Here is a 25,875-nt window from a genome sequence, read left to right as displayed (position 1 = left end):
TCAAATTTCCTATATCCCCAGCTGGTATGGTAGTATATTCAAGTCTCTAATTAAAGGGATGGGTGTTCCAAGTAAGGAAGGGGTAGAGTAGGCCAGCATCTACGGGGAGACATATATATGTTGCATATCCGCGTTTCGCCGATTTGAATAATCATGGTGGCGATGTTGTTGCCATCGATGTTATTTGAAATCACGTTGACCAGGGCAGTAAGAGAAGACCGGCCGTATGTCGAAGTTCTATATTGTTTATGTTTATTGTATAATGCCGCTACCAAATCAAATCCCGGTATTTTACCTCGTTTAGCGAGTTGGGCATCATCAGCGGTGTGTGTTTCCAGAAGGAGGACTATGTCAACACCGTTGTCATATAATGACGTATTGTGAGACGATGGATGACAGGCCTTCCACAGTCCGTGTATAGGTAATACTGTGTTATGTGATTTGTTATTTCTGTTCTTCCTGTGTATGTTGTATCTTGTACCTACTTTGTGTTATATTTTTGTTGTAATGTAATATTTTGTAAGCGTTTCTCGGCGCATTGGTATTTTTACTGTAATTCCGTGTAAACATAATTGTATTAAATTAAAAAATAATAATAATAATATTTTGCTTATGCATTCCGTTTTAGAATTGCTGACTTAGTTAAAAACTTTGTTGATGGGTTTGGATTGATTTATTGATGATCTTGGTATAGATAAAATAAATAGAAATGTCGTTGAAGACTTAAGCATTCAAGCATTCAAGCATTGATTCAAGCATTGATCCTAAAAAATAATATTTTATTTACAAATTATACGTAAAATCGAAATCGAAATCGGTTTTCTAAAATACGCACGGTTTTAAGTATCACATAATATGAGGGAGCGGGACATCCCGGCGATACCCGATGCTCCCGCCGTGAACGTCAACGGCCGTGCGACAGCGGATTAAAGAGCTGCAGGTAGAAGTCGCTAAACAGCAGACTGTCATATCACAGGTACAGTATCACGCATATAATATAACGTAGGGAGCGGGGAATCCAAGCAACATCCGATAGCCCGCCGTGAACGTCACGACCTTCAACTTCAACTTCAACCGTGCGTAAGCTTAAGCTTAAGCACATGTTTAATGACTACTTTATTTCATGTTTCAGGCCAGCCAAGCTCTGAACCTGTGCGCAGCTACTATAGAGTTCAGCGGATCGACCGAACAGGCGGAAGGCGAACGGTTGCTTTTACTTGCAAGTATGTATTCGGGATACAGCCTGGCAAAAAAGAGTAGAAATTAAAAAATGGCAACATTGTAGTGTCGTCTCGTTCTCTTATATAAATTGATTTGAAAGGGACGACACTACAGTAAAATAAATAAATAAATAAATATTATAAGGACATGTTTTACACAAATTGATTGACTAAGCCCCACGGTAAACTCAAGAAGGCTTGTGTTGTGGGTACTCAGACAACGATATATATATAATATGTATATAAATACTTAAAATACATAGAAAACAACCATGACTCAGGAACAAATATATGTATCATCATACAAATAAATGCCCTTACCAGGATTCGAACCTGGGACCATCGGCTTCATAGGCCACTACCCACTAGGCCAGACCGGTCGTCAAACCACAGTCAAACAGTGTTGCCACTTTTTAATTTCTACTCTTAGTCCGGTGGCCGGCTGCATGAAACAAACCTCATCAAAAAATAGAATATACCTACCCTGTAGAGGTACCTGACATTTAGTAGCTTCCAACGCACTTGGTCGGCCTAGGCTTAACCTGGCAGATTTTGTACAAATGGCAAAAACGTTGGACAAAAATTCATCAAAAAAAACCTCATCGAAAAATAGAATGAAACTTGTATGGTAGGATACCTGACCTTGAGGACAGTAAAAAAAAATTGGTCGGCCTCACCTTAGCCTGGCAGTTTTTGCAGTCCGACCAGATTTATTGGGTCACGTGAGAGCTACAATTTACCTCATCGAAAAATAGAATGAAACAAACGGATTATAATAGCTAAAATAAGCCTGTTGACGTATGTCTTGGTCGGCCTCACCTTAACCTGGCAGTTTTTGCAGTCCGACCAAATTTATAAAAAAATCATCAAATTTTTTTTTATCGAAAAATCGTATGAAACTGGTATGGTACGATGGCTGCCTTTGAGGACAGTAAAAAAAAAGTGGTCGGCCAAATCCTGTGTTGGCAGGTTCCTGTGTCCGACCAATTTTGTGGTACCACGTGAGAGCTACAATTTTACCTCATCGAAAAATAGAATGAAACAAACGGATTATAATAGCTAAAATAAGCCTGTTGACGTATGTCTTGGTCGGCCTCACCTTAACCTGGCAGTTTTTGCAGTCCGACCAAATTTAAAAAAAAAAAACATCAAAAAATTTATATCGAAAAATCGTATGAAACTTGTATGGTACGATAACTGCCTTTGAGGACAGTAAAAAAAAAGTGGTTGGCCAAATCCTGTGTTGGCAGGTTCCTGTGTCCGACCATTTTTGTGGTACCACGTGAGAGCTACAATTTACCTCATCGAATAATAGAATGAAACAAACGGATTATAATAGCTAAAATAAGCCTGTTGACGTATGTCTTGGTCGGCCTCACCTTAACCTGGCAGTTTTTGCAGTCCGACCAAATTTATAAAAAAATCATCAAAAAATTTTTTATAGAAAAATCGTATGAAACTTGTATGGTACGATAGCTGCCTTTGAGGACAGTAAAAAAAAAGTGGTCGGCCAAATCCTGTGTTGGCAGGTTCCTGTGTCCGGCCAATTTTGTGGTACCACGTGAGAGCTACAATTTACCTCATCGAAAAATAGAATGTAACAAATGGATTATAATACCTAAAATAAACCTGTTGACGTATGGCTTGGTCGGCCTCACCGTAGCCTGGCAGTTTTTGCAGTCCGACCAAATTTGTGGTACCACGTGACAGCTACAATTTACCTCATCGAAAATAGGATGAAAAAAAAACGGATTATAATAGCTAAAATAAACCTGTTGACGTATGGCTTGTTACGGACGGCTTTCATAAATTCAATGTGGCATCGCGCAGTGTGCGGCAGAATCCACTTGCATCAAATTTGATGCAACACATTGTGGCTGGACATTAAGAGATGAAATGTATAAGATCAAATGGTTTGAAGGACACATAACGCCTTTGCGAGTCCAAGAAATAACAATAGATAAGTCGGAGTCTGGGGAAAGTTCGTCAGACTTCGACTCCGAAGATGATTATGATTAACAGTAATTATTAACAATAAAAGGGTTATTTCCACTAGTTACCACCAAGTTCTTATCAGTTTTTCCCAGTAGTTACCAGTGGTAAAAGGTGGGAAAATAATTCCCAGTAGTTACCACCAACTCGGTTTGGTGGTACCTACTGGGAATTTTTATTCCCAGTAGTTACCACTGGTAAAAGGTGGGAATTTATTTTCTACAAACCGAGCTTCGAAGGAGAAATGCTACAGTTGATGGAAAAAAGGCTGATTTGATGCAAAGATAATCACTTAATATATGTGAGGTTATCTTGTGTATTTTACCGTTTATTAAAATTTTGGAAAGCTCACGTGCAGTTTTTCCTCTTATATTGCAAGTGTTCGATTGAAAACTAAGCTTTGGTGTATACCTGGATCACCTGCATGTACAAGAAGGCGTTTCATATACGCCCGCCCATCAGATAGGTACACAAAGTCATGATGCGTATGGAATACAGCATGTGTGGCCAAGCCATTATGCCCTAAATTATGTACTACTTCGTTAAAACTTAGCTTACCTGTGTATTTACTCTTTCCAAAATATTTATCTTCCTTAAAATGCAGCCTACACAAACGGTCTTTGTCGTTTGCCTTAGTTTTTGGTACTCAAAGCTTTTTCTCACCGATTTATGCATATCGGGTCCTTGGGAAAAAAGGGAGATCCTATAGGTATATTACCACAATTTGTCGCACACTATTGCAGTATTGTGGAGAAAAAATAACATACAACCGAATTGATAACCTCCTCCTTTGGGATTTGGAAGTCGGTTAAAAAAGGAGAATGTTTACAATTTATTGGAAACAATGTATGTGATTTGACAGTGACGGCAACTCCACTATGGAGGCGCCACCTGGCGTGATAAAATGTCAGTTATGCCTCCTCATTCTATCCGTAGTGGAAAAGTAGGATATACGATTCAAAACTTGTCAAAAATCGATGAAAACCTTTTTATTTTTGACATCTGTGAGACATCATCTCAACGTAAGTGTTACTCTGAAACCACGTCAGTAGTTAGAAAACGTTATTTAGATATTAGATAGATTTATGAATAAAATTTGAACTAAATGTTTTCTTTTTTTTTAAAGCCCTCTAAGACCTCCATGGACTCATTTACTTATGACTTTTTTCAGTTAGCATTATTAAGTTAAGTTCAAGCTGCGAAGAAACCATATTTTCAATATAGAAATTATTATTCTTTACAAATGTGGTCGGACTGCAAAAACTGCCTGGCTAAGGTGAGGCCAACCAAGACATATGTCAACAGTATAACACTTTAAACTCTCGCGTTTTGTACACATATTTAATTGCACAAACGGGTCTACCGCGATATAATTTCATTGTTTTTACCTTTAATTCCGACGTTTCAGCTGAGGTGCATCAGCTGTGGTCACGGAAAGACTGACGTCCCAACAAATGTCAACAGAGATATTAATAAAACACCACTAAACTACCCGAAATTAGTTTATAAAAATGTTTGGGGTAGACAAAGAAATTGCAGCTACCCGTTAAAGTTTAATGTTTATTCAACAGGCTTATTTTAGCTATTATAATCCGTTTGTTTCATTCTATTTTTCGATGAGGTAAATTGTAGCTCTCACGTGGTACCATAAAATTGGTCGGACACAGGAACCTGCCAACACAGGATTTGGCCGACCACTTTTTTTTTACTGTCCTCAAAGGCAGCTATTGTACCATACAAGTTTCATACGATATTGCGATAAAAAAATTTTGATGATTTTTGTATAAATTTGGTCGGACTGCAAAAACTGCCAGGTTAAGGTGAGGCCGACCAAGACATACGTCAACAGGCTTATTTTAGCTATTATAACCCGTTTGTTTCATTCTATTTTTCGATGAGGTAAATTGTAGCTCTCACGTGGTACCACAAAATTGGTCGGACACAAGAACCTGCCAACACAGGATTTGGCGAACCACTTTTTTTTTACTGTCCTGAAAGGCAGCTATCGTACCATACAAGTTTCATACGATTTTTCGATAAAAAAAATTTGATGTGTTTTTTATAAATTTGGTCGGACTGCAAAAACTGCCAGGTTAAGGTGAGGCCGACCAAGACATACGTCAACAGGCTTATTTTAGCTATTATAATCCGTTTGTTTCATTCTATTTTTCGATGAGGTAAAATTGTAGCTCTCACGTGGTACCTACCACAAAATTGGTCGGACACAGGAACCTGCCAACACAGGATTTGGCCGACCACTTTTTTTTTACTGTCCTCAAAGGCAGCCATCGTACCATACCAGTTTCATACGATTTTTCGATAAAAAAATTTTGATGATTTTTTTATAAATTTGGTCGGACTGCAAAAACTGCCAGGTTAAGGTGAGGCCGACCAAGACATACGTCAACAGGCTTATTTTAGCTATTATAATCCGTTTGTTTCATTCTATTTTTCGATGAGGTAAATTGTAGCTTTCACGTGACCCAATAAATCTGGTCGGACTGCAAAAACTGCCAGGCTAAGGTGAGGCCGACCAATTTTTTTTTACTGTCCTCAAGGTCAGGTATCCTACCATACAAGTTTCATTCTATTTTTCGATGAGGTTTTTTTTGATGAATTTTTGTCCAACGTTTTTGCCATTTGTACAAAATCTGCCAGGTTAAGCCTAGGCCGACCAAGTGCGTTGGAAGCTACTAAATGTCAGGTACCTCTACAGGGTAGGTATATTCTATATTTTGATGAGGTTTATTTCATGCAGCCGGCCACCGGACTATCTTTTTTGCCAGGCTGTACGTTTAATTATACTTTCATTTTTTTTTGGTTGGGCTCAAAGGTTGAAAGTGATGAAGTTAGACCGATTTTCACTAAAAAAACTACATCAATAAAAATTAGGTTCTAAATTCTTTTTTCGTATGATTTCCATTTTGATTCCTGAGTTCAATAATAAATACAAATGTAGTGCATAATTGTTTTCCTTCGTATTTTCACGGAATCGTACGAACGTGTCTTGCTATTTCAGTCAGTCTCGGTACAAAAAGTACTGAGGTTGACTGAAGTAGCATGACAAATACGAACGTTTTTATTCACTACATCTGTACCTATGGATCCTTTCATCAATTTGTTTACCCTTTATATCCCATAATTCAAATAAGGGATATCGCTAACTCATCAACCAATCGCATTGTTTCGTTAGACTGCACGATTGGCTCGAATTCGTGTGCGTGGCACCGCTGTAATGGCCCCATTCTTATTACCCTAAGGTCCTGCCTTAGATATATGTATATGTCAATGTGTACAATGTTTTTTCTCAAAAATGGACGGCAAAGTCGACTTTGCCGTTTAAAAAATAGGTCGCGAAGCGCGTAGTTTATGGTCAGTCAAAAATTAAAAAGTTAAAAACATTGCAGTCTCGATTTTGGGACTGCAATGTTGCATACAAATTCCATTATTTGTCGAGTTCCAAACTTTTTAAAAGTTGAAATGGCCATATCAAATGAAGGCACAGGCCCATTAAACAGCCAAACAGATGATTAGTACCGCGACTATTTAGCTGTCTCAAATACGTTGACGTATTTTCGGCACAAAATACAGTTCTATTTTTTTATTAAAAAAATAAAAAGGCGGCAAAGCTAATTTTTTCAATTGTTTCTACTTTTTTCTGTGAAAATATATACGTAAGAACGTTGCTTTTGTAAAATATTTCTATGATATTTATATTTCTTGCACCATTTTTGAGAAAAGTACTATATATGACTCGGCTGGAAGGCTACTTGCTGGCTTCGGATTCAATTAAACGGACTCCCAAGGTCGTCCGTTTAAAACGAATCCTCAGCCTGCAAGTAGCTACTTCCGAGCCTCGACAATAATGTACTATTACAGCCCACCGCCGCCAAGCGTGCCTCCACGAGATCCAGCGCTTGCAGGTGGAGGGCGCCGGCGCGGGCGCCGCTCCCGGCATGGCGGCCATACACATCGACAGTCTCAGCGTGCCGTTACGGAGGGAATACGTGCGGCAACTCAACGCAGGTACATAATACACGATTAGTAAAATGATGTACGGTAGGAAGATCGCGTGAACAGATCATATGCCGAACGTACGCGATTTAGAGCTTACAAGTGGCAACACACATCGACAGTCTCAGCGTGCCGTTACGGAGGGAATACGTGCGGCAACTCAACGCAGGTACATAATACACGATTAGTAAAATGATGTACGGTAGGAAGATCGCGTGAACAGATCATATGCCGAACGTACGCGATTTAGAGCTTACAAGTGGCAACACACATCGACAGTCTCAGCGTGCCGTTACGGAGGGAATACGTGCGGCAACTCAACGCAGGTACACAATACACGATTAGTAAAATGATGTACGGTAGGAAGATCGCGTGAACAGATCATATGCCGAACGTACGCGATTTAGAGCTTACAAGTGGCAACACACATCGACAGTCTCAGCGTGCCGTTACGGAGGGAATACGTGCGGCAACTCAACGCAGGTACATAATACACGATTAGTAAAATGATGTACGGTAGGAAGATCGCGTGAACAGATCATATGCCGAACGTACGCGATTTAGAGCTTACAAGTGGCAACACACATCGACAGTCTCAGCGTGCCATTACGGAGGGAATACGTGCGGCAACTCAACGCAGGTATACCTATAAAGCTAAAATATAAAAATAATACAAAGACACACGAGGAACGCGGTGTTGTATGGAAATTATAATAAGAGCGTTTCTTTTATTTTATGCCATTTTTATATATTGTGACCTTTTTGCCACTTTTGAGTTATTTCTAGTCAGGATGGCGAGCCCTTTTCATCATTATAGGAGAAAAAATGTGTCCTAAAATTTCCATTAATTTTTCAAACTTTCCTTTTTGTTACCGCCATAGAAAGTATATGGGGAAATGGTAACACAATAGGAAAAAAACTCTGGGACATTTTTTATCCCATTAGGATCGAAAGAGCTCGTGATTCTGAGTAGAAATAACACAAAAGTGGCAAAAAAAGGTCACAATAAATAAAAATGGCAAAAAATTAAAGAAACGCTCATAATATTATTTATTAGTTTGGTTAGTTGTCTTATTTATTAATTTATTACTAAGCCTTGTTAATATGAATTTCCTTATTCTACTTTTTATTTTTCTGCTCAACATGGTTGCAATAGTCGCTTATGTAATTACCTTCAAGTAAGTCGTATGATTCTCTCACGGGACAGGCTTTGCCTAGTGTGGGGGTTCAGTATAAAATGTAAATGCTCTAATATTATTTATTGGGAATAAACTATTTGTATTAGTATTAGTTTTTCGTCTTGAATATAACCTCGTATCTGCTCTCGTTAACAATTTTGTCCATATAAGGCTTATTGTATGTACAGTGCATGAATTTGTTTTCGTAATTACTCTTATTTGGTTTGTGGCTATTAGTATTAAGACCGGACTGGGCCGGAGAGATGGTAAACCACGAGCCAGATGGTCGGACGACATTAGAAAGACTGCAGGGCCGACCTGGTATAGAACCGCCGCATACAGAACAACATGGAAATTCATGAAAGAGGCATATGTTCAGCAGTGGACGCAAATATGCTGAGAAGAGATGGAGAGTGTTAAGACTACTTCTCCGCATTTTTAATGTTATATCGAATAAAATTCAATTATATTTATTTACATTACACAGATGGCGCCGTAGGTCATCACGCAGTATGCCTGCTCAAGTGCCGCGATCGAGTGCTAGCCACCAGCATGCAGCTGACACAACCCACCAGCCATCTCTTACACTTCCCCGATGAAATCCGTATGGAAGGACTCGCCAGCGACTTTAAAGTACGTACAAAATTATATTTCGTGTCATTTGTCAATTCTAACCTTTAATAACATGACAATACGAGTCAAGGCACGCGCCTTCGTGAATCACAGATGGTACCGTGAATCGACGACCAGTCTGGCCTATAATAGTGGGTAGTGAAGGGTCACCAAAATAGGCAGACACAAGCCTTCTTTTGAGCTTACCGTGGGGCTTAGTCAATTTGTGTAAAAAAAATGTCATAATATTTTTTTATATATTTATTATATTTTTAAATAAAGTTTACTCGTTCAATTCTGCAAGTATCAGAACAAATATTGGTTTTATATAATTTAAACATTATTTTTCAGATAACCGTGGAGGTTTACTTACTGCAAGCTTCAAAGGAAATATTACCACACGAGGTTAAATACCATATCTCGAATAAAAAGGTAAGAAGCCACTCTTGTTATAAATATAGCCCTTTTCAAACAGTATTTCCTGATATCAGCTTTTACTATATTACACTAGCCACCTGCCCCGGCTTCGGGTTACATAAAATCTCAACAAATTATACAGCTAAACCTTCATCAACAATCACATTTATGCATTACATCTGTATATGACTAAATTGTTGTGGCCTGGCGCGGATGTCTGGTTTGACTCGGTGGCAATGAATGTGTTAAATTTTTAAGAATTAAATTTAAATAGTTTTTTTTTTTTAATACAGTTGCTCAAAAAGTGCTACATTAAGGCGGGATTTCACCAGTATGCGGCATTACCTAATTGATAAGTCCACACCAAAGAGTTTGGATGGTCAAAAACTTTATACGTATATTTTTATTTTGCTAATTTCGTAGGTACAAAAAGTATTGTTACACGATATAAAGTAAATATATAGTAGTTCGGGACTCGTAAATAATAACACACTTTCCACACTTGCATTGATACGTACTATTATTCCACAGTGTAACAACAAGCTCCTGACTCCCAAGTCCAAAGTGTCGGAGCTGAAGACGCCGCGAGTCCAGAGTCCGGGCGGGCCTCTCTCCGTGCGCAGCCCGCAGCTGCAACTGCACGGTTATTGCATCTTCGCGCTGCAGCAGGCCAGCCGCAAGAGCTTCACCCTCAACAAGGTATAGAAGGGTTATCATTTTTTTAATCATATGGGACCCATTATCTTAAAGCAATACAAAAGTCAGAAATGATAGTCAAAGTCCGACAGTCGTACTTCAATCGTGAAACGCTCCTAACAAAACGATAAGTGAACGTAACGTCAAGATCACTGAGAGTCCACCTTGAATTAAGTATGGACAAAATAAGAAAATTGCGTTGTTGTCCGTGAAGTATTGCGTTTATGTATATATTTGCAGTACAATGTTTTTTGGATAAAATGTAAGGAATAGAATGGTATCCTTATTTATTTCCTTTTTGGAAGTTAAAAAAAAACGTATTATTTCCATATATTATTATAATATCCACATTATTGTGATAAATTGCTCATTTGCTATCTATTTTAGTAGATTTTGTTATAAAATTCACCATGTGTCATCATCACTATTAGAAATTGACACGTTAATAGTAAGTCCCCCTTTTCTCCCCAGGTCCCCGGCGGCAGTCCCCTGGAGGGCTCCATCAACCTCGGCATAGCGGCGCGCCTGCGCGTGGCGGCGCCGGCGCCGCACGCCGCCTTCCTCACCGCCTTCGACGACGTCTCCGGCCTCGGCGCCTGGCACCGCCGCTGGTTCCGCCTGCAGCCGCCCAGGCTCGCCTACTGGAAGTACCCTGATGATGTCCAGAAAAAGGTAGGACTTAAAAGATAAAGATAAAAAAAAAAAAAATAGTTTTTTCAAGTAGGCATATTACAATGCGCTTATGAACGTCAAATAAAGCTACACCGGCTCCAACCGTACACCTCTGCCTCGAGAAGATTTAAATCCCCCCTCAATTGGAGGAGGGTATCCCAATATGGGACCGGCAAGAAACTCGGCGGGACACATCTTTTGAAAACATTATTACATCTTATAATTAACAAGCATTAAATACGCGTAAATAAGAAAAATACTTCCTTCGTATCCTTCTTCTTCCGTTCTTGTAGGGTTCATAAACCTTAAGCATTCGGTTGTTTTGTACGGAAATCGTAGTGTTAGACGCATGCAATCATTGGAATGCGTTTGCCGCCATTGCGTCTCGAAAACACGTCATTGTTAGACATCGGTTACACGCTAATTCTGGCATCAGTTCAATCCATCAGTCTGGTCAGACTGACGGGAGAATTATCGTGTAACACGCGGACTGATGGACTAATGGTCTGGACTGACGAAAATCTAAATTTTTAGATAATATTCGTTAGTCCATTTTGAATGACAGAAAACTGATAGGAGACTGATCGTGTAACCAGTTCGTGTCATTCTCGCGTCAGTCACCATATTAGACAAGACTAAATGACTCTCCCCACACCTATCGACGCGGAATTGGCGAAAGCTGATAAGAAAAAGAACTGCATTTGTAAGATGAGCACGATCATGTGTTATGTTATGACTTATGTATATCTTTGTACAAGTTACACTTACTTAGGGTGGGACGCGTGCTTACTGTAATTCATAATAGTCCGGTGGCCGGCTGCATGAAACAAACCTCATCAAAAAATAGAATATACCTACCCTGTAGAGGTACCTGACATTTAGTAGCTTCCAACGCACTTGGTCGGCCTAGGCTTAACCTGGCAGATTTTGTACAAATGGCAAAAACGTTGGACAAAAATTCATCAAAGAAAACCTCATCGATAAATAGAATGAAACTTGTATGGTAGGATACCTGACCTTGAGGACAGTAAAAAAAAATTGGTCGGCCTCACCTTAGCCTGGCAGTTTTTGCAGTCCGACCAGATTTATTGGGTCACGTGAGAGCTACAATTTACCTCATCGAAAAATAGAATGAAACAAACGGATTATAATAGCTAAAATAAGCCTGTTGACGTATGTCTTGGTCGGCCTCACCTTAACCTGGCAGTTTTTGCAGTCCGACCAAATTTATAAAAAAATCATCAAAATTTTTTTATAGAAAAATCGTATGAAACTTGTATGGTACGATAGCTGCCTTTGAGGACAGTAAAAAAAAAGTGGTCGGCCAAATCCAGTGTTGGCAGGTTCCTGTGTCCGGCCAATTTTGTGGTACCACGTGAGAGCTACAATTTACCTCATCGAAAAATAGAATGTAACAAATGGATTATAATACCTAAAATAAACCTGTTGACGTATGGCTTGGTCGGCCTCACCGTAGCCTGGCAGTTTTTGCAGTCCGACCAAATTTGTGGTACCACGTGACAGCTACAATTTACCTCATCGAAAATAGGATGAAAAAAAAAACGGATTATAATAGCTAAAATAAACCTGTTGACGTATGGCTTGTTACGGACGGCTTTCATAAATTCAATGTGGCATCGCGCAGTGTGCGGCAGAATCCACTTGCATCAAATTTGATGCAACACATTGTGGCTGGACATTAAGAGATGAAATGTATAAGATCAAATGGTTTGAAGGACACATAACGCCTTTGCGAGTCCAAGAAATAACAATAGATAAGTCGGAGTCTGGGGAAAGTTCGTCAGACTTCGACTCCGAAGATGATTATGATTAACAGTAATTATTAACAATAAAAGGGTTATTTCCACTAGTTACCACCAAGTTCTTATCAGTGGTAACTACTGGGAATTATTTTCCCACCTTTTACCACTGGTAACTACTGGGAAAAAAAAATCCTAGTAGTTACCACCAACTCGGTTTGATGGTACCTACTGGGAATTTTTATTCCCAGTAGTTACCACTGGTAAAAGGTGGGAATTTATTTTCTACAAACCGAGCTTCGAAGGAGAAATGCTACAGTTGATGGAAAAAAGGCTGATTTGATGCAAAGATAATCACTTAATATATGTGAGGTTATCTTGTGTATTTTACCGTTTATTAAAATTTTGGAAGGCTCACGTGCAGTTTTTCCTCTTATATTACAAGTGTTCGATTGAAAACTAAGCTTTGGTGTATACCTGGATCACCTGCATGTACAAGAAGGCGTTTCATATACGCCCGCCCATCAGATAGGTACACAAAGTCATGATGCGTATGGAATACAGCATGTGTGGCCAAGCCATTATGCCCTAAATTATGTACTACTTCGTTAAAACTTAGCTTACCTGTGTATTTACTCTTTCCAAAATATTTATCTTCCTTAAAATGCAGCCTACACAAACGGTCTTTGTCGTTTGCCTTAGTTTTTGGTACTCAAAGCTTTTTCTCACCGATTTATGCATATCGGGTCCTTGGGAAAAAAGGGAGATCCTATAGGTATATTACCACAATTTGTCGCACACTATTGCAGTATTGTGGAGAAAAAAAAACATACAACCGAATTGATAACCTCCTCCTTTGGGATTTGGAAGTCGGTTAAAAAAGGAGAATGTTTACAATTTATTGGAAACAATGTATGTGATTTGACAGTGACGGCAACTCCACTATGGAGGCGCCACCTGGCGTGATAAAATGTCAGTTATGCCTCCTCATTCTATCTGTAGTGGAAAAGTAGGATATACGATTCAAAACTTGTCAAAAATCGATGAAAACCTTTTTATTTTTGACATCTGTGAGACATCATCTCAACGTAAGTGTTACTCTGAAACCACGTCAGTAGTTAGAAAACGTTATTTAGATATTAGATAGATTTATGAATAAAATTTGAACTAAATGTTTTCTTTTTTTTTAAAGCCCTCTAAGACCTCCATGGACTCATTTACTTATGACTTTTTTCAGTTAGCATTATTAAGTTCAAGCTGCGAAGAAACCATATTTTCAATATAGAAATTATTATTCTTTACAAATGTGGTCGGACTGCAAAAACTGCCTGGCTAAGGTGAGGCCAACCAAGACATATGTCAACAGTATAACACTTTAAACTCTCGCGTTTTGTACACATATTTAATTGCACAAACGGGTCTACCGCGATATAATTTCATTGTTTTTACCTTTAATTCCGACGTTTCAGCTGAGGTGCACCAGCTGTGGTCACGGAAAGACTGACGTCCCAACAAATGTCAACAGAGATATTAATAAAACACCACTAAACTACCCGAAATTAGTTTATAAAAATGTTTGGGGTAGACAAAGAAATTGCAGCTACCCGTTAAAGTTTAATGTTTATTCAACAGGCTTATTTTAGCTATTATAATCCGTTTGTTTCATTCTATTTTTCGATGAGGTAAATTGTAGCTCTCACGTGGTACCATAAAATTGGTCGGACACAGGAACCTGCCAACACAGGATTTGGCCGACCACTTTTTTTTTACTGTCCTCAAAGGCAGCTATTGTACCATACAAGTTTCATACGATTTTGCGATAAAAAAATTTTGATGATTTTTGTATAAATTTGGTCGGACTGCAAAAACTGCCAGGTTAAGGTGAGGCCGACCAAGACATACGTCAACAGGCTTATTTTAGCTATTATAACCCGTTTGTTTCATTCTATTTTTCGATGAGGTAAATTGTAGCTCTCACGTGGTACCACAAAATTGGTCGGACACAGGAACCTGCCAACACAGGATTTGGCGAACCACTTTTTTTTTACTGTCCTGAAAGGCAGCTATCGTACCATACAAGTTTCATACGATTTTTCGATAAAAAATTTTTGATGTTTTTTTTATAAATTTGGTCGGACTGCAAAAACTGCCAGGTTAAGGTGAGGCCGACCAAGACATACGTCAACAGGCTTATTTTAGCTATTATAATCCGTTTGTTTCATTCTATTTTTCGATGAGGTAAAATTGTAGCTCTCACGTGGTACCACAAAATTGGTCGGACACAGGAACCTGCCAACACAGGATTTGGCCGACCACTTTTTTTTTACTGTCCTCAAAGGCAGCCATCGTACCATACCAGTTTCATACGATTTTTCGATAAAAAAATTTTGATGATTTTTTTATAAATTTGGTCGGACTGCAAAAACTGCCAGGTTAAGGTGAGGCCGACCAAGACATACGTCAACAGGCTTATTTTAGCTATTATAATCCGTTTGTTTCATTCTATTTTTCGATGAGGTAAATTGTAGCTCTCACGTGGTACCATAAAATTGGTCGGACACAGGAACCTGCCAACACAGGATTTGGCCGACCACTTTTCTTTTACTGTCCTCAAAGGCAGCTATTGTACCATACAAGTTTCATACGATTTTGCGATAAAAAAATTTTGATGATTTTTGTATAAATTTGGTCGGACTGCAAAAACTGCCAGGTTAAGGTGAGGCCGACCAAGACATACGTCAACAGGCTTATTTTAGCTATTATAACCCGTTTGTTTCATTCTATTTTTCGATGAGGTAAATTGTAGCTCTCACGTGGTACCACAAAATTGGTCGGACACAGGAACCTGCCAACACAGGATTTGGCGAACCACTTTTTTTTTACTGTCCTGAAAGGCAGCTATCGTACCATACAAGTTTCATACGATTTTTCGATAAAAAATTTTTGATGTTTTTTTTATAAATTTGGTCGGACTGCAAAAACTGCCAGGTTAAGGTGAGGCCGACCAAGACATACGTCAACAGGCTTATTTTAGCTATTATAATCCGTTTGTTTCATTCTATTTTTCGATGAGGTAAAATTGTAGCTCTCACGTGGTACCACAAAATTGGTCGTACACAGGAACCTGCCAACACAGGATTTGGCCGACCACTTTTTTTTTACTGTCCTCAAAGGCAGCCATCGTACCATACCAGTTTCATACGATTTTTCGATAAAAAAATTTTGATGATTTTTTTATAAATTTGGTCGGACTGCAAAAACTGCCAGGTTAAGGTGAGGCCGACCAAGACATACGTCAACAGGCTTATTTTAGCTATTATAATCCGTTTGTTTCATTCTATTTTTCGATGAGGTAAATTGTAGCTTTCACGTGACCCAATAAATCTGGTCGGACTGCAAAAACTGCCAGGCTAGTAGTAGTCCTCAAGGTCAGGTATCCTACCATACAAGTTTCATTCTATTTTTCGATGAGGTTTTTTTTGATGAATTTTTGTCCAACGTTTTTGCCATTTGTACAAAATCTGCCAGGTTAAGCCTAGGCCGACCAAGTGCGTTGGAAGCTACTAAATGTCAGGTACCTCTACAGGGTAGGTATATTCTATATTTTGATGAGGTTTATTTCATGCAGCCGGCCACCGGACTATAAGTTAAGATTACGCACGATAGCTTAAGTTGAATTTTAACCTCTTTCAGATGCCGATCGGCGACATCGACCTGACAACGGTAATCTCGGACAAGGTCGTGCGCGCGCCGCGCGACCTGTGCGCGCGCCCCCACACCCTGCTGCTCGAGACCACCGCGCCGCGCGGCCTCATCGTACCGGACTCCGGATCTCTAGTATACTTCAAGCGGGCCGACGGTGCCGTGGTCAGGAGGCATTTGTTAGCGGCCGATACGGCGAAGGATAGGGATGAGTGGCTGGAGTGTCTTAATAAGGCGCTTGAGTATGTTAGATGCTGTCCTGATAACGAATAAAATATACAATCTCTAGGTTAAGCTCTGAATTCTGAATGGAATGTACTTTAACGGTCTGGTGGTACCGTGGTCAGGAGGCATTTGTAGCAGCAGATACGGCGGAATGAGTGGCTGGAGTGTCTTAATAAGGCGCTTGAGTATGTCAGGTTCTGTCCTGATGACATAGATGTAACCTCTAGTTTAAGATCTGTATAGTTATAATACCGGATTAGTTCTCTAGTTTACTTCAAACGATCTGATGGTACCATAGTCACGGGGCATCTATTAGTCGTTGATAAAGCAAAGGATAGGGATGAGTGGCTAGAGTGTCTTAATAAGGCGCTTGAGTATGTCAGGTGCTGTCCTGATTATGAATAGGGAGCTCATACAGTTGTTATATTAGCTTAAGGTTTGTATGCTCATAGTACCAGATTAAGGCTCTCTATACTTTAAACGGTCCGAAATACCATAGTCAGGAGACATCAACTAGCCTTTTTAACCTTTTGAACGCCAAACGGCTCATCCATTTGCCGTGCCACTGACGCCACGGGGGTAAAATTTAGTTTTGTGAATAAATAATGCCAACCTAAAAGTGGGGTGTTTTTCAGTAGATTTTCATCAAAAAACGATCGACGTCAAATGCCGTCTTTGGCGTCGTTGTCATGATTTTGCGTTGACGTTAATTGCCGTCTGTGGCGTTCAAAAGGTTAATAAAGTATCGTTGCATCATTACCCTCCTTAGGGTGGTATTCCACGTGTCCAATTTCTTTGTCCAATGTCATTGCTTCTTTCTCATTAAAGCAAAATGTGAGCCGCAATACACATTGGACAAAGATATTGGTCTGATGGAATACCACCCTTAGGAGATACACGCACTCTGATGATGCGTTGAGGGTGTTGTCCGGGCATGTTGTTTGTTAGATTGGATGATTGCATTGCCTATATTACTTTAGATATCGTTTTATCATTATAATGACGAGGCCTGGTGCCACAGCATGAAAACCTACGATATTAATCAAAGTATTAAGAAATATCGAGATTAAACTCTCTTATCGCTGGCAGAGAGAATTTAGACTAGAGGGAGATTGTCAAAGTAAATATACATATTTTACTTTTAGAACGCCATTTGACTTTGATCCTTATTTTTCCGAAGTCAAATGGCGCTCTAAAACTGTTAATCATTTGTGTCGAAAGGTGGCCGTAAATGTACTGACTACATCATTTACTTTGACAATATTCCTCTATTTCAATTTCTCTTTGTTGCCAGTACAAAATATTTAACACATTCTCACATACCTCCGTCTCTGTAATACTGTTAGTTTTTGTATTTTTCTAAAGTACACTTAAGATAGCTAAAATTAGCTATGATGCATTTTTGTCCATTTTATTCTTCACCGACTGTATTAATATACAGTGAAATACAATTTGTTGTTGTACATGTTTAATTTAATTTTTAATATGATATTATGTCTTTTACTTTCACGCCTATGAAATATTCATAATATTAATACTCTTAAATTAATATAGCACCTGGGTCGATTAACTATTTCTTGTTGTTATTCTGTCCCATCAGCCAGGAGACAATAGTAGCATAGTTTATTAGAAGAACTGCCGTACCGTGTTCTACAAACGTGCTTAGTACATGTCCCATTATGGAAAGGCCTTATAACTACCAAAAAATTCAAGTTTCGTTCATTTAAATACGAAAAAACTAGTATTTTAAGAGTGACCCAGGAGACCGTAATCATGGCAACTAGTGACAAAAAAAAGTTGATTCACCCACCTAACCATATCTCTAGGGTCCAACATAATTATTTAGACTGATATTTAAAAATAGTACATATGTATCGTTAGAAACAGAAATGGTTTGAATATTTGTCTTGGCAATAATATGTTGACTAGTAAATTTTTTTAAAGTGATATTTTTTAAAGATAACATTGCAGATATTCTCATATTAATTAAAACTGTTAGTACATATTCATTTTAGAGCGTTTTCACATTGTCCGATCCGATATCGGATGGCGGAAGGAAGTAAAATGTAAGATATATATGTTTCTCTGTATTTATTTATGCATTTAATAAATCATTATTACTAAAAAACGATAAATAACGCAAAAAGGCGGACTTAACGCCAATGGCACTCTTCTGCAGCTGTTTTTGTCATAGGCGCCTTCCGACATCCGATATCGGAAAGGCGCTTCCGATAAATTCAGCCATGTTGGAGCCCCACGTCAGCTTTCGGACCGATAATATTTGTTTGTGTGCGTATGTGTAGGCATAATGCTTGTTGTAGTGTGCGTGACCGCTACGCGACGGTCGGATCCTACATCCGATATCGGTGCCTCGGTGGGGACAATGTGAAAACGCTCTTATAACAAAATATTTCAATATACCATAAATTATAATTTAATATCCTTGACATCACTTACCTAACATGGTTCCGTACTTACGGTCAGGACACAGTACCTTTGGGACTTAGATTTTAGCGTGGTAAAGTATTATCCTTAGCGACCATAATATTCAACATTAGGTTAGTGGTATTTTATGGTTTTATAAAGGTTCTAAGTATTAGTGTCTTAGATAAAAAATAACTATAAATTACCTATGTAACTTTATCACAAGCTCAAATTATGTTAGGTCAAAACTGTAAAGAAACTGGTTTTTTACTTGAAATGTACACATTTAAAATATGTTTTCATTTATTTTTTAGCAAGAAAATCCTTTATTATAAATGCATATTTTTTACTAACATTGTCTACGACGTCATACGCTTACAATTTATTGAATTGTACTCCAATTCCCCGTTAGTTAATTTTACCCCATTTCACCCCCTATAGAATATGTTTGATATGAGAAGTATCTTATAAGTAATTAAACCATTTTGAGTTTATGTTTATACAAAGAATCCATATGTGTTTATAGTTTTGGCCAAACATTTTTTTACATCTATAACTTTATAATTGTATTTGATTTAATTGTATTTGCTAGTTATTATAATTTCTTTTTTAATCCATAATTTGAACCACCTATTAACACTTATTAATACAAATATAATTTTATAGGAGTACACGTGCACAACGGTGTGCTTAATATAATGCAACATATTCACAAGTGTAATATAGAAAATGGAACCATATACGCATTTGTATATAAAATCAATTTATGCAATAAAATGTATTTAAGTTTTAAATTGTGTCTTATTTATTTGGTAATAACCCATACCTATTGTATGTGATTTGTGCATTCTTTAAAAGTTCACGCACGCGCCAACATCATTTAGACAGTATATTATTGACATTACTTAAAATTTGTATCACTTACTGCTATACAAAATTGAAGCAGAGTACGAGTTCATAAGTTCATAACTTTCTACGCGTATCATACATAGCAAGTTCTAGGTATGAATACTGCTTTTTTCTTTGGATTGACCGTACCTACAATTTACGAGGTTTTACCAATTGTGACGATATCTAAATGTATCTTACGTTCTTATTTAAATTCTTTGAAACCATGTCTATTTGACAGTAGCATAATAATGCATATTTCCTATGTGTATTTCTAAAAATTAAATACACGGTGTTTTTTCTTAAACTCCGCTAAATGTTTCTCGCTAGGTAGTTTTGTTCTAAGCTTAAGGCGCGTCTCGATATTGCGCGGCGGCCGCGCGAGCAATGTTCGGCCGCGCCGCGGCAAACCTGTATTTTGTCTCGCGAGCCAATTTCGGCACCATCTTGAACTTATGCGCGGCGGCCGCGCGCGGCAGGCGATCCGACGATCGACCACATTATATCACAAAAATTAATTATTCGGAACGAAGTATAGCCAAATAGAAAAATGATCTGTTGCGATAATCACTACATTTACTGTTCCATAGAAACTGTTTAGTGCCGTATAATTCAATTAAAGTACGACACTTTTCATTATCCATGTATGCGGCCGCGCGAGCCAACTGAAATATATACACACCCGCAAAGAGTATAATAATATATGTATAGTAACACACCCGTCCCAACTGCGCGCGAACGTTCCTTTGCCGCGCGTCGAAACACCGACAATGAATGGTTCGTCGCGCGGCGCGTTCGAGCGCGCCAATGATCGAGTTGGCTCGCGGGCAGCCCGGTATCCATTGCGCGCGGCTGCCGCGCGACCCAATGTTCGATAGCTTGCCGCGCGATATGGAGACGGGCTTAGATAAAACAGCCCAAAACATAATTTACAGTACATATGGTCCTATTTTCCCGCACTCTAGTGCGTAAAATAGCACTTTTCGTGCGTATGTCTAAAGTTTAAAGGGCCATATGTACTGTAATACGTTGTACGATACACGTGCGAATAGGTTTCGCAACTCGTGTCGATTTAAAACACTCCCTTCGGTCGTGTTTTAATTTATAAATAAGCGTTCTCCCTAGGGAGTTATGAAGTTTCTAGTGCCATAATTAACAGTTTTTTGTGTTTATACTTAATTTTTGTATCGCAAGTGTGATGAAAAACATTGTGTGTAACTCGGGGCGTAATAACGGCAACTCGAGTCTATAAATCGCTCCGGAAAGCCGTCGCGATTTAACTTACTCTCGTTTGCAATATTCAACTTACGCCCCATGTTGCACAGTGTACTAATTATTGAGTAAAACTGAAATAAGGATTCAGAATTTAGCCAAAAATATTTGTTTTATTAATAATTTGGCTACGCTTCCTACGTCTCACTTTTAAAACTTACAATTTTATTATCGCGATGACGATGTAAGCCGGACGTATAACGTACCTAGTACAGTTAGCAGCAGAAGTTGCTAAGCGGCCATGCGTTCAAAATGATCTTGACGCGACTTTATTGTTAAGGGAATAAGAGCGTGTCAAGGTAATTTTGAACACCTCGCCCGCTCAGCAACTTCTGCTGCTAACTGTACTTACGTGGTCTCAATGTACTAAAACAACTCATTTTTAGGGTTCCGTACCCAAAGGGTAAAACGGGACCCTATTACTAAGACTTCGCTGTCCGTCCGTCCGTCCGTCCGTCCGTCCGTCCGTCCGTCCGTCTGTCACCAGGCTGTATCTCACGAACCGTGATAGCTAGACAGTTGAAATTTTCACAGATGATGTATTTCTGTTGCCGCTATAACAACAAATACTAAAAACAGAATAAAATAAAGATTTAAATGGGGCTCCCATACAACAAACGTGATTTTTGACCAAAGTTAAGCAACGTCGGGAGTCAGTATTTGGATGGGTGACCGTTTTTTTTTTGCTTTTTTTTTTGTTTTTTTTTTTGCATTATGGTACGGAACCCTTCGTGCGCGAGTCCGACTCGCACTTACCCGGTTTTTTTCTTAAAAATACGCTATGAAAGGAATCTCTACATCAGTAACACCTCGAGTTACGAGCGGTGCGCCACCGTACGAGGATAAACAACACGATAATCCAAAATTATGACTTTACGACGTTTATTGTCATTGCCAGCTTTTATATCGTTTCATTACCTTTTATATCACGTCAGAACTTGGGATTAACCATACTTATTAACCCTTAAATGCATGATTTTTTTCTTTTTGCCCGAAATTAATATATGTGTTACGTAATTGTTTGCTGATTATGGGAAAAGTGGTAAAAAAAATATAACATGTTAGAAGTTGCATAGGCTAAATCATATTTATGTAAATATATAATTATCCGGAAGAGATATATGAAAAAACTTACTACCATCAGAAAGATACACTATTTTAGATACACCTATGATAAAGTTTTAAATATAAAATAATTACAAACCCCAAAAAATAACATCCAAAATCACATACTAAAAATCATCAAACTCTGGATATTTTCAAAATTTCCGACATTTCGTCTTAAAACGAATGTAATTTTTATAAATTAAAATATTGCGTTAATTTAAGTAAAAAATCGGAAAACGGATTGGTTTTACTATTGAAATAATATATAGGAATAAATAGATTTTATCTAATTATGTATAAAATTTGATATTTTTTTTGTGTACGGTTCATCTTACACCTTGCATTTAAGGGTTAACATTTAAATGTCGGCAACGCCAGTGAGGGGACACTCCTCTTTTCGGGCTTTCTTGGCTCAGTATTGCTCCGAGCAATCATTAGGGTTGACACAACTTGACGTCCCTTTGCGTGCACGACAGATTTAGATAATGACTTGAATTTTGACAACCCTAAATAGCCGAAAGGGATAGTGCCATACATTAGAAAGGGACAGCATGGTTCGTCATTGAGTCGCTATCAAACTTCGGTTTTGTAGGAAGTGTCCTTTCTGTACGGTACCTAGTACTATTATTTATTCTGTGGCACAAGTGTTGCCCATCAACAAATGTTGTTCATCTCGCTGCGCGCTCGACGTGTTACCTCCCGGTCACACTTACGTACGAATTTACAAGTGCGACAGAGAGGCAACACGCTCGCGCACAACGTGGTTCGCGGTAGGCCCTCTGATACGCTGTATTTTTGCACGCTGCGCAAATGTACAAAATCGTTTTCTTTCCTCATGCTCTGAAAGTGGATCATTGTTGTTCTATGAAGTGGGCAGAAAATGATACGTTTCTGCTCTAGGGCATTTTAGTTTTCAAGTACTTTTTTTTTTGTTTTTAGGGTTAGGTTTTGTTTTTACCTCGAAAGTAAAACTAAATCCCTATGACAGTTCTTGCGAGCTGCCTTTGAATTGGCTTAAGATAAAAATAATTTAAGTATTTTTATTACTTAAATGCTACATTTCTGAATAAACTAATGTGCTATACTTCCATAAATATGTACAAATAGGTATAGACTTTTTACGTGACTGCTACTCTATATAAAACCGGCCAAGTGCGAGTCGGACTCGCGTTTCTAGGGTTCCGTACATAAGTCCGACTCACGCTTGATTGCACATTTGTAATAGGTTTTCCTGTCATCTATAGGTAAAGAACTATTGTGTATTTTTTTCAAAATTTTCGTTTTTTCGTTTCGGAGATAAAGGGGGGGGGGGAAGGTCATTATTGGCTATTTTCTTAAATAACTTCGAACCTATGTAGGTATTTTAAAATTATAAAAAAAAACATGCCCTTCTTTGGGTCACTAATTCACATATGTGTACCAAATTTCAACTTAATTGGTCCAGTAGTTTCCGAGAAAATAGCCTGTGACAGACAGACAGACAGACAGGCGCATGAGTGATCCTATAAGGGTTCCGTTTTTTTCCTTTTGAGGTACGGAACCCTAAAAATGAACTGTCATTAGGGACCGTCGCATCATTGAATGCGCAAGGTGGGATAAGACGGACATAGTTTATTTTTTATTTTGCTCGGGTCAAGATAAACAGTGAGGATTCCTAAGTGTTTGTCTTGCCCCGTAGATGGTCTTAACCCACCTTACCTTAGATAGGCCGTTGATTAACAAAAACACAGCATAGTCGAATGTGCTTTATTTGGGGCTGCATTCTCGAGATTGTCGCTCACTTAATAACAATATAATTGTCATATAACATGTTACACTAACTTTAGAATATATTACTTATCTACATACATATACTTTTATTAAACCTAGAATTACGACAATCTTTAACAAAATAAGCGTAATATAAATAACAATTTACTAAAAATTAAGCAATATTATAAAAACTTGAAGCATAAATGAGGTCAAAATCAAATTGAATCATAAAATGCCGCCTGCTTCGAAAGCTAGGAACATGATTTCTTCATCTCACGGTCTCTTGGGAACAGGTGGCATTTTAGGTGCCCGTAGCAAAAAGTAAAAGGAGTTATCCAGCCTTTAACAAATAGGAAGACTAATATGGAAACTAATAATATTGATAAAAACCACAAATAGTTAACTAAAATCACAAAATGACTAGAAAAAATTGCCTTACATTTTGGCGTATGTAGATATGTCGTTTTACAGCAAAAGTCATTAAGTGTTTATTGTGTGTTGTTGTTACAGTTAGAGACAGAAGCTAAGCAAACGAAAGACTCAAAATTATCTACACACAGCTGTTGAGAAAATGAAGCCTGTGCAGATGAGATCCTTTTGAGCATGGTCTATATTTGAGTAATGTAACCAGTGGCGGATTTGCCCTAAGGCCCAGCAGGCCCGGGTCTATTAGGGCGGCCATAAATTAGGGGCGCCAAATTGTGACAAAAAATTCGCTGATGATATGTGACAAGAAATAACTCAAAATGTGTTATATAATGGGTGCTGCGTAAGGGCGGCAATAGAGCCTGGGGCCTAGGGCGGCAAAGACTGCAAATTCGCCACTGAATGTAACTAATTTTGCTGCTGTTTATAAGTTACGTTACGATTCGCAAACCTAAACTTGTAAAGTAATAATTTTCCAAATACAAAAATAAGTTATTATAAAGAGTGGTTCTAAAATCAGACTGGGTTCCTATTTCTCAAAAATCGTCCATAAAATGTTAATATTTATGTTGTGTGTACCTAACCTAAACTTGTAAAGTAATAATTCTTCAAATACAAAAAGAAATTATGCATTTGTATTATAAAAAAGAAGTTATTATAAAAAGTGGTTCTAAAATCAGACTGGGTTACTATTTCTCAAAAATTGACCATAAAATGCTAATATTTATGTTGTAACCTAACCTAAACTTGTAAAAGTAATAATTCTTCAAATACAAAAAGAAGTTATTATAAAAAGTGGTTCTAAAATCAGACTGGGTTCCTATTTCTCAAAAAATTGTCCATAAAATGTTAATATTTATGTTGTATGATTCTATAAATCGCTCAATGACTTCAGCTTCTGACTGCAGCGGTGGTCTATTTGTCTTCGTCGTAGTTGGGGTCGTCGGAGTCAGGCCGTCGGTGCTTCTCTAAGCCGGAGACGGCCATCGAGGTCTTCAAGTCGTGCTGCCGACAGATGATACAGATACTAATAGTAGTCGAGAAAGGTAATAGCTTAATGGTTATTTAAAAAAATATATGGTTGTCTATAAAGTCGGTTTACGGACGATAATTTTGCGTGATAACGTCTTAAGAAAACATTACCATTACATTACGTAATGTTACCATGGAGATCTGTGCACAACGTGACACTTAGTGCATGCTACCGGTGTTCATCGATTTATAAGACGTTATCACGTTAGTAAATAAATAAATATTTGGGGACATCTTACACATACACAGATCAACCTAGCCCCATACTAAGCAAAGCTTGCACTATGGGTGCTAGGCGGCGATATACATACTTATATAGATAAATACAGACTTATATACATAGGAAACACCCATGAATCAGGAACAAATAATATTTCTGTTCATCATATAAATAAATGCCCTTACCGGGATTCGAACCCAGGACCATCGGCTTCACAAGCAGGGTCACTACCCACTAAGAGGAGAATACGAGAATTAAGGTAAAGG

At 38.3% G+C, this 25,875-nt stretch overlaps 1 protein-coding gene across 1 annotated transcript in view; it reads left to right on the top strand.

The window, feature by feature from the left end:
• Positions 1–16,551, top strand: part of LOC134800834 (anillin) — a 130,374-nt gene extending 113,823 nt beyond the window's left edge. Inside the window, exons 15-21 of the mRNA XM_063773391.1 lie at positions 1,133–1,223; positions 7,092–7,238; positions 8,892–9,037; positions 9,368–9,448; positions 9,965–10,132; positions 10,601–10,801; positions 16,255–16,551. Of these exons, the coding sequence (XP_063629461.1) occupies positions 1,133–1,223; positions 7,092–7,238; positions 8,892–9,037; positions 9,368–9,448; positions 9,965–10,132; positions 10,601–10,801; positions 16,255–16,536 (1,116 nt within the window). The 3' untranslated portion in view covers positions 16,537–16,551. The remainder of the gene's footprint in view (positions 1–1,132; positions 1,224–7,091; positions 7,239–8,891; positions 9,038–9,367; positions 9,449–9,964; positions 10,133–10,600; positions 10,802–16,254) is intronic.
• Positions 16,552–25,875: the final 9,324 nt, after the last annotated feature.

This window comes from Cydia splendana, chromosome 20 (genome assembly GCF_910591565.1).
Source record: "Cydia splendana chromosome 20, ilCydSple1.2, whole genome shotgun sequence".
Classification (NCBI taxonomy): domain Eukaryota; kingdom Metazoa; phylum Arthropoda; class Insecta; order Lepidoptera; family Tortricidae; genus Cydia; species Cydia splendana.
Note: the sequence above shows the minus strand (reverse complement) of the source record. Positions and strands in the feature narration are given on the sequence as shown.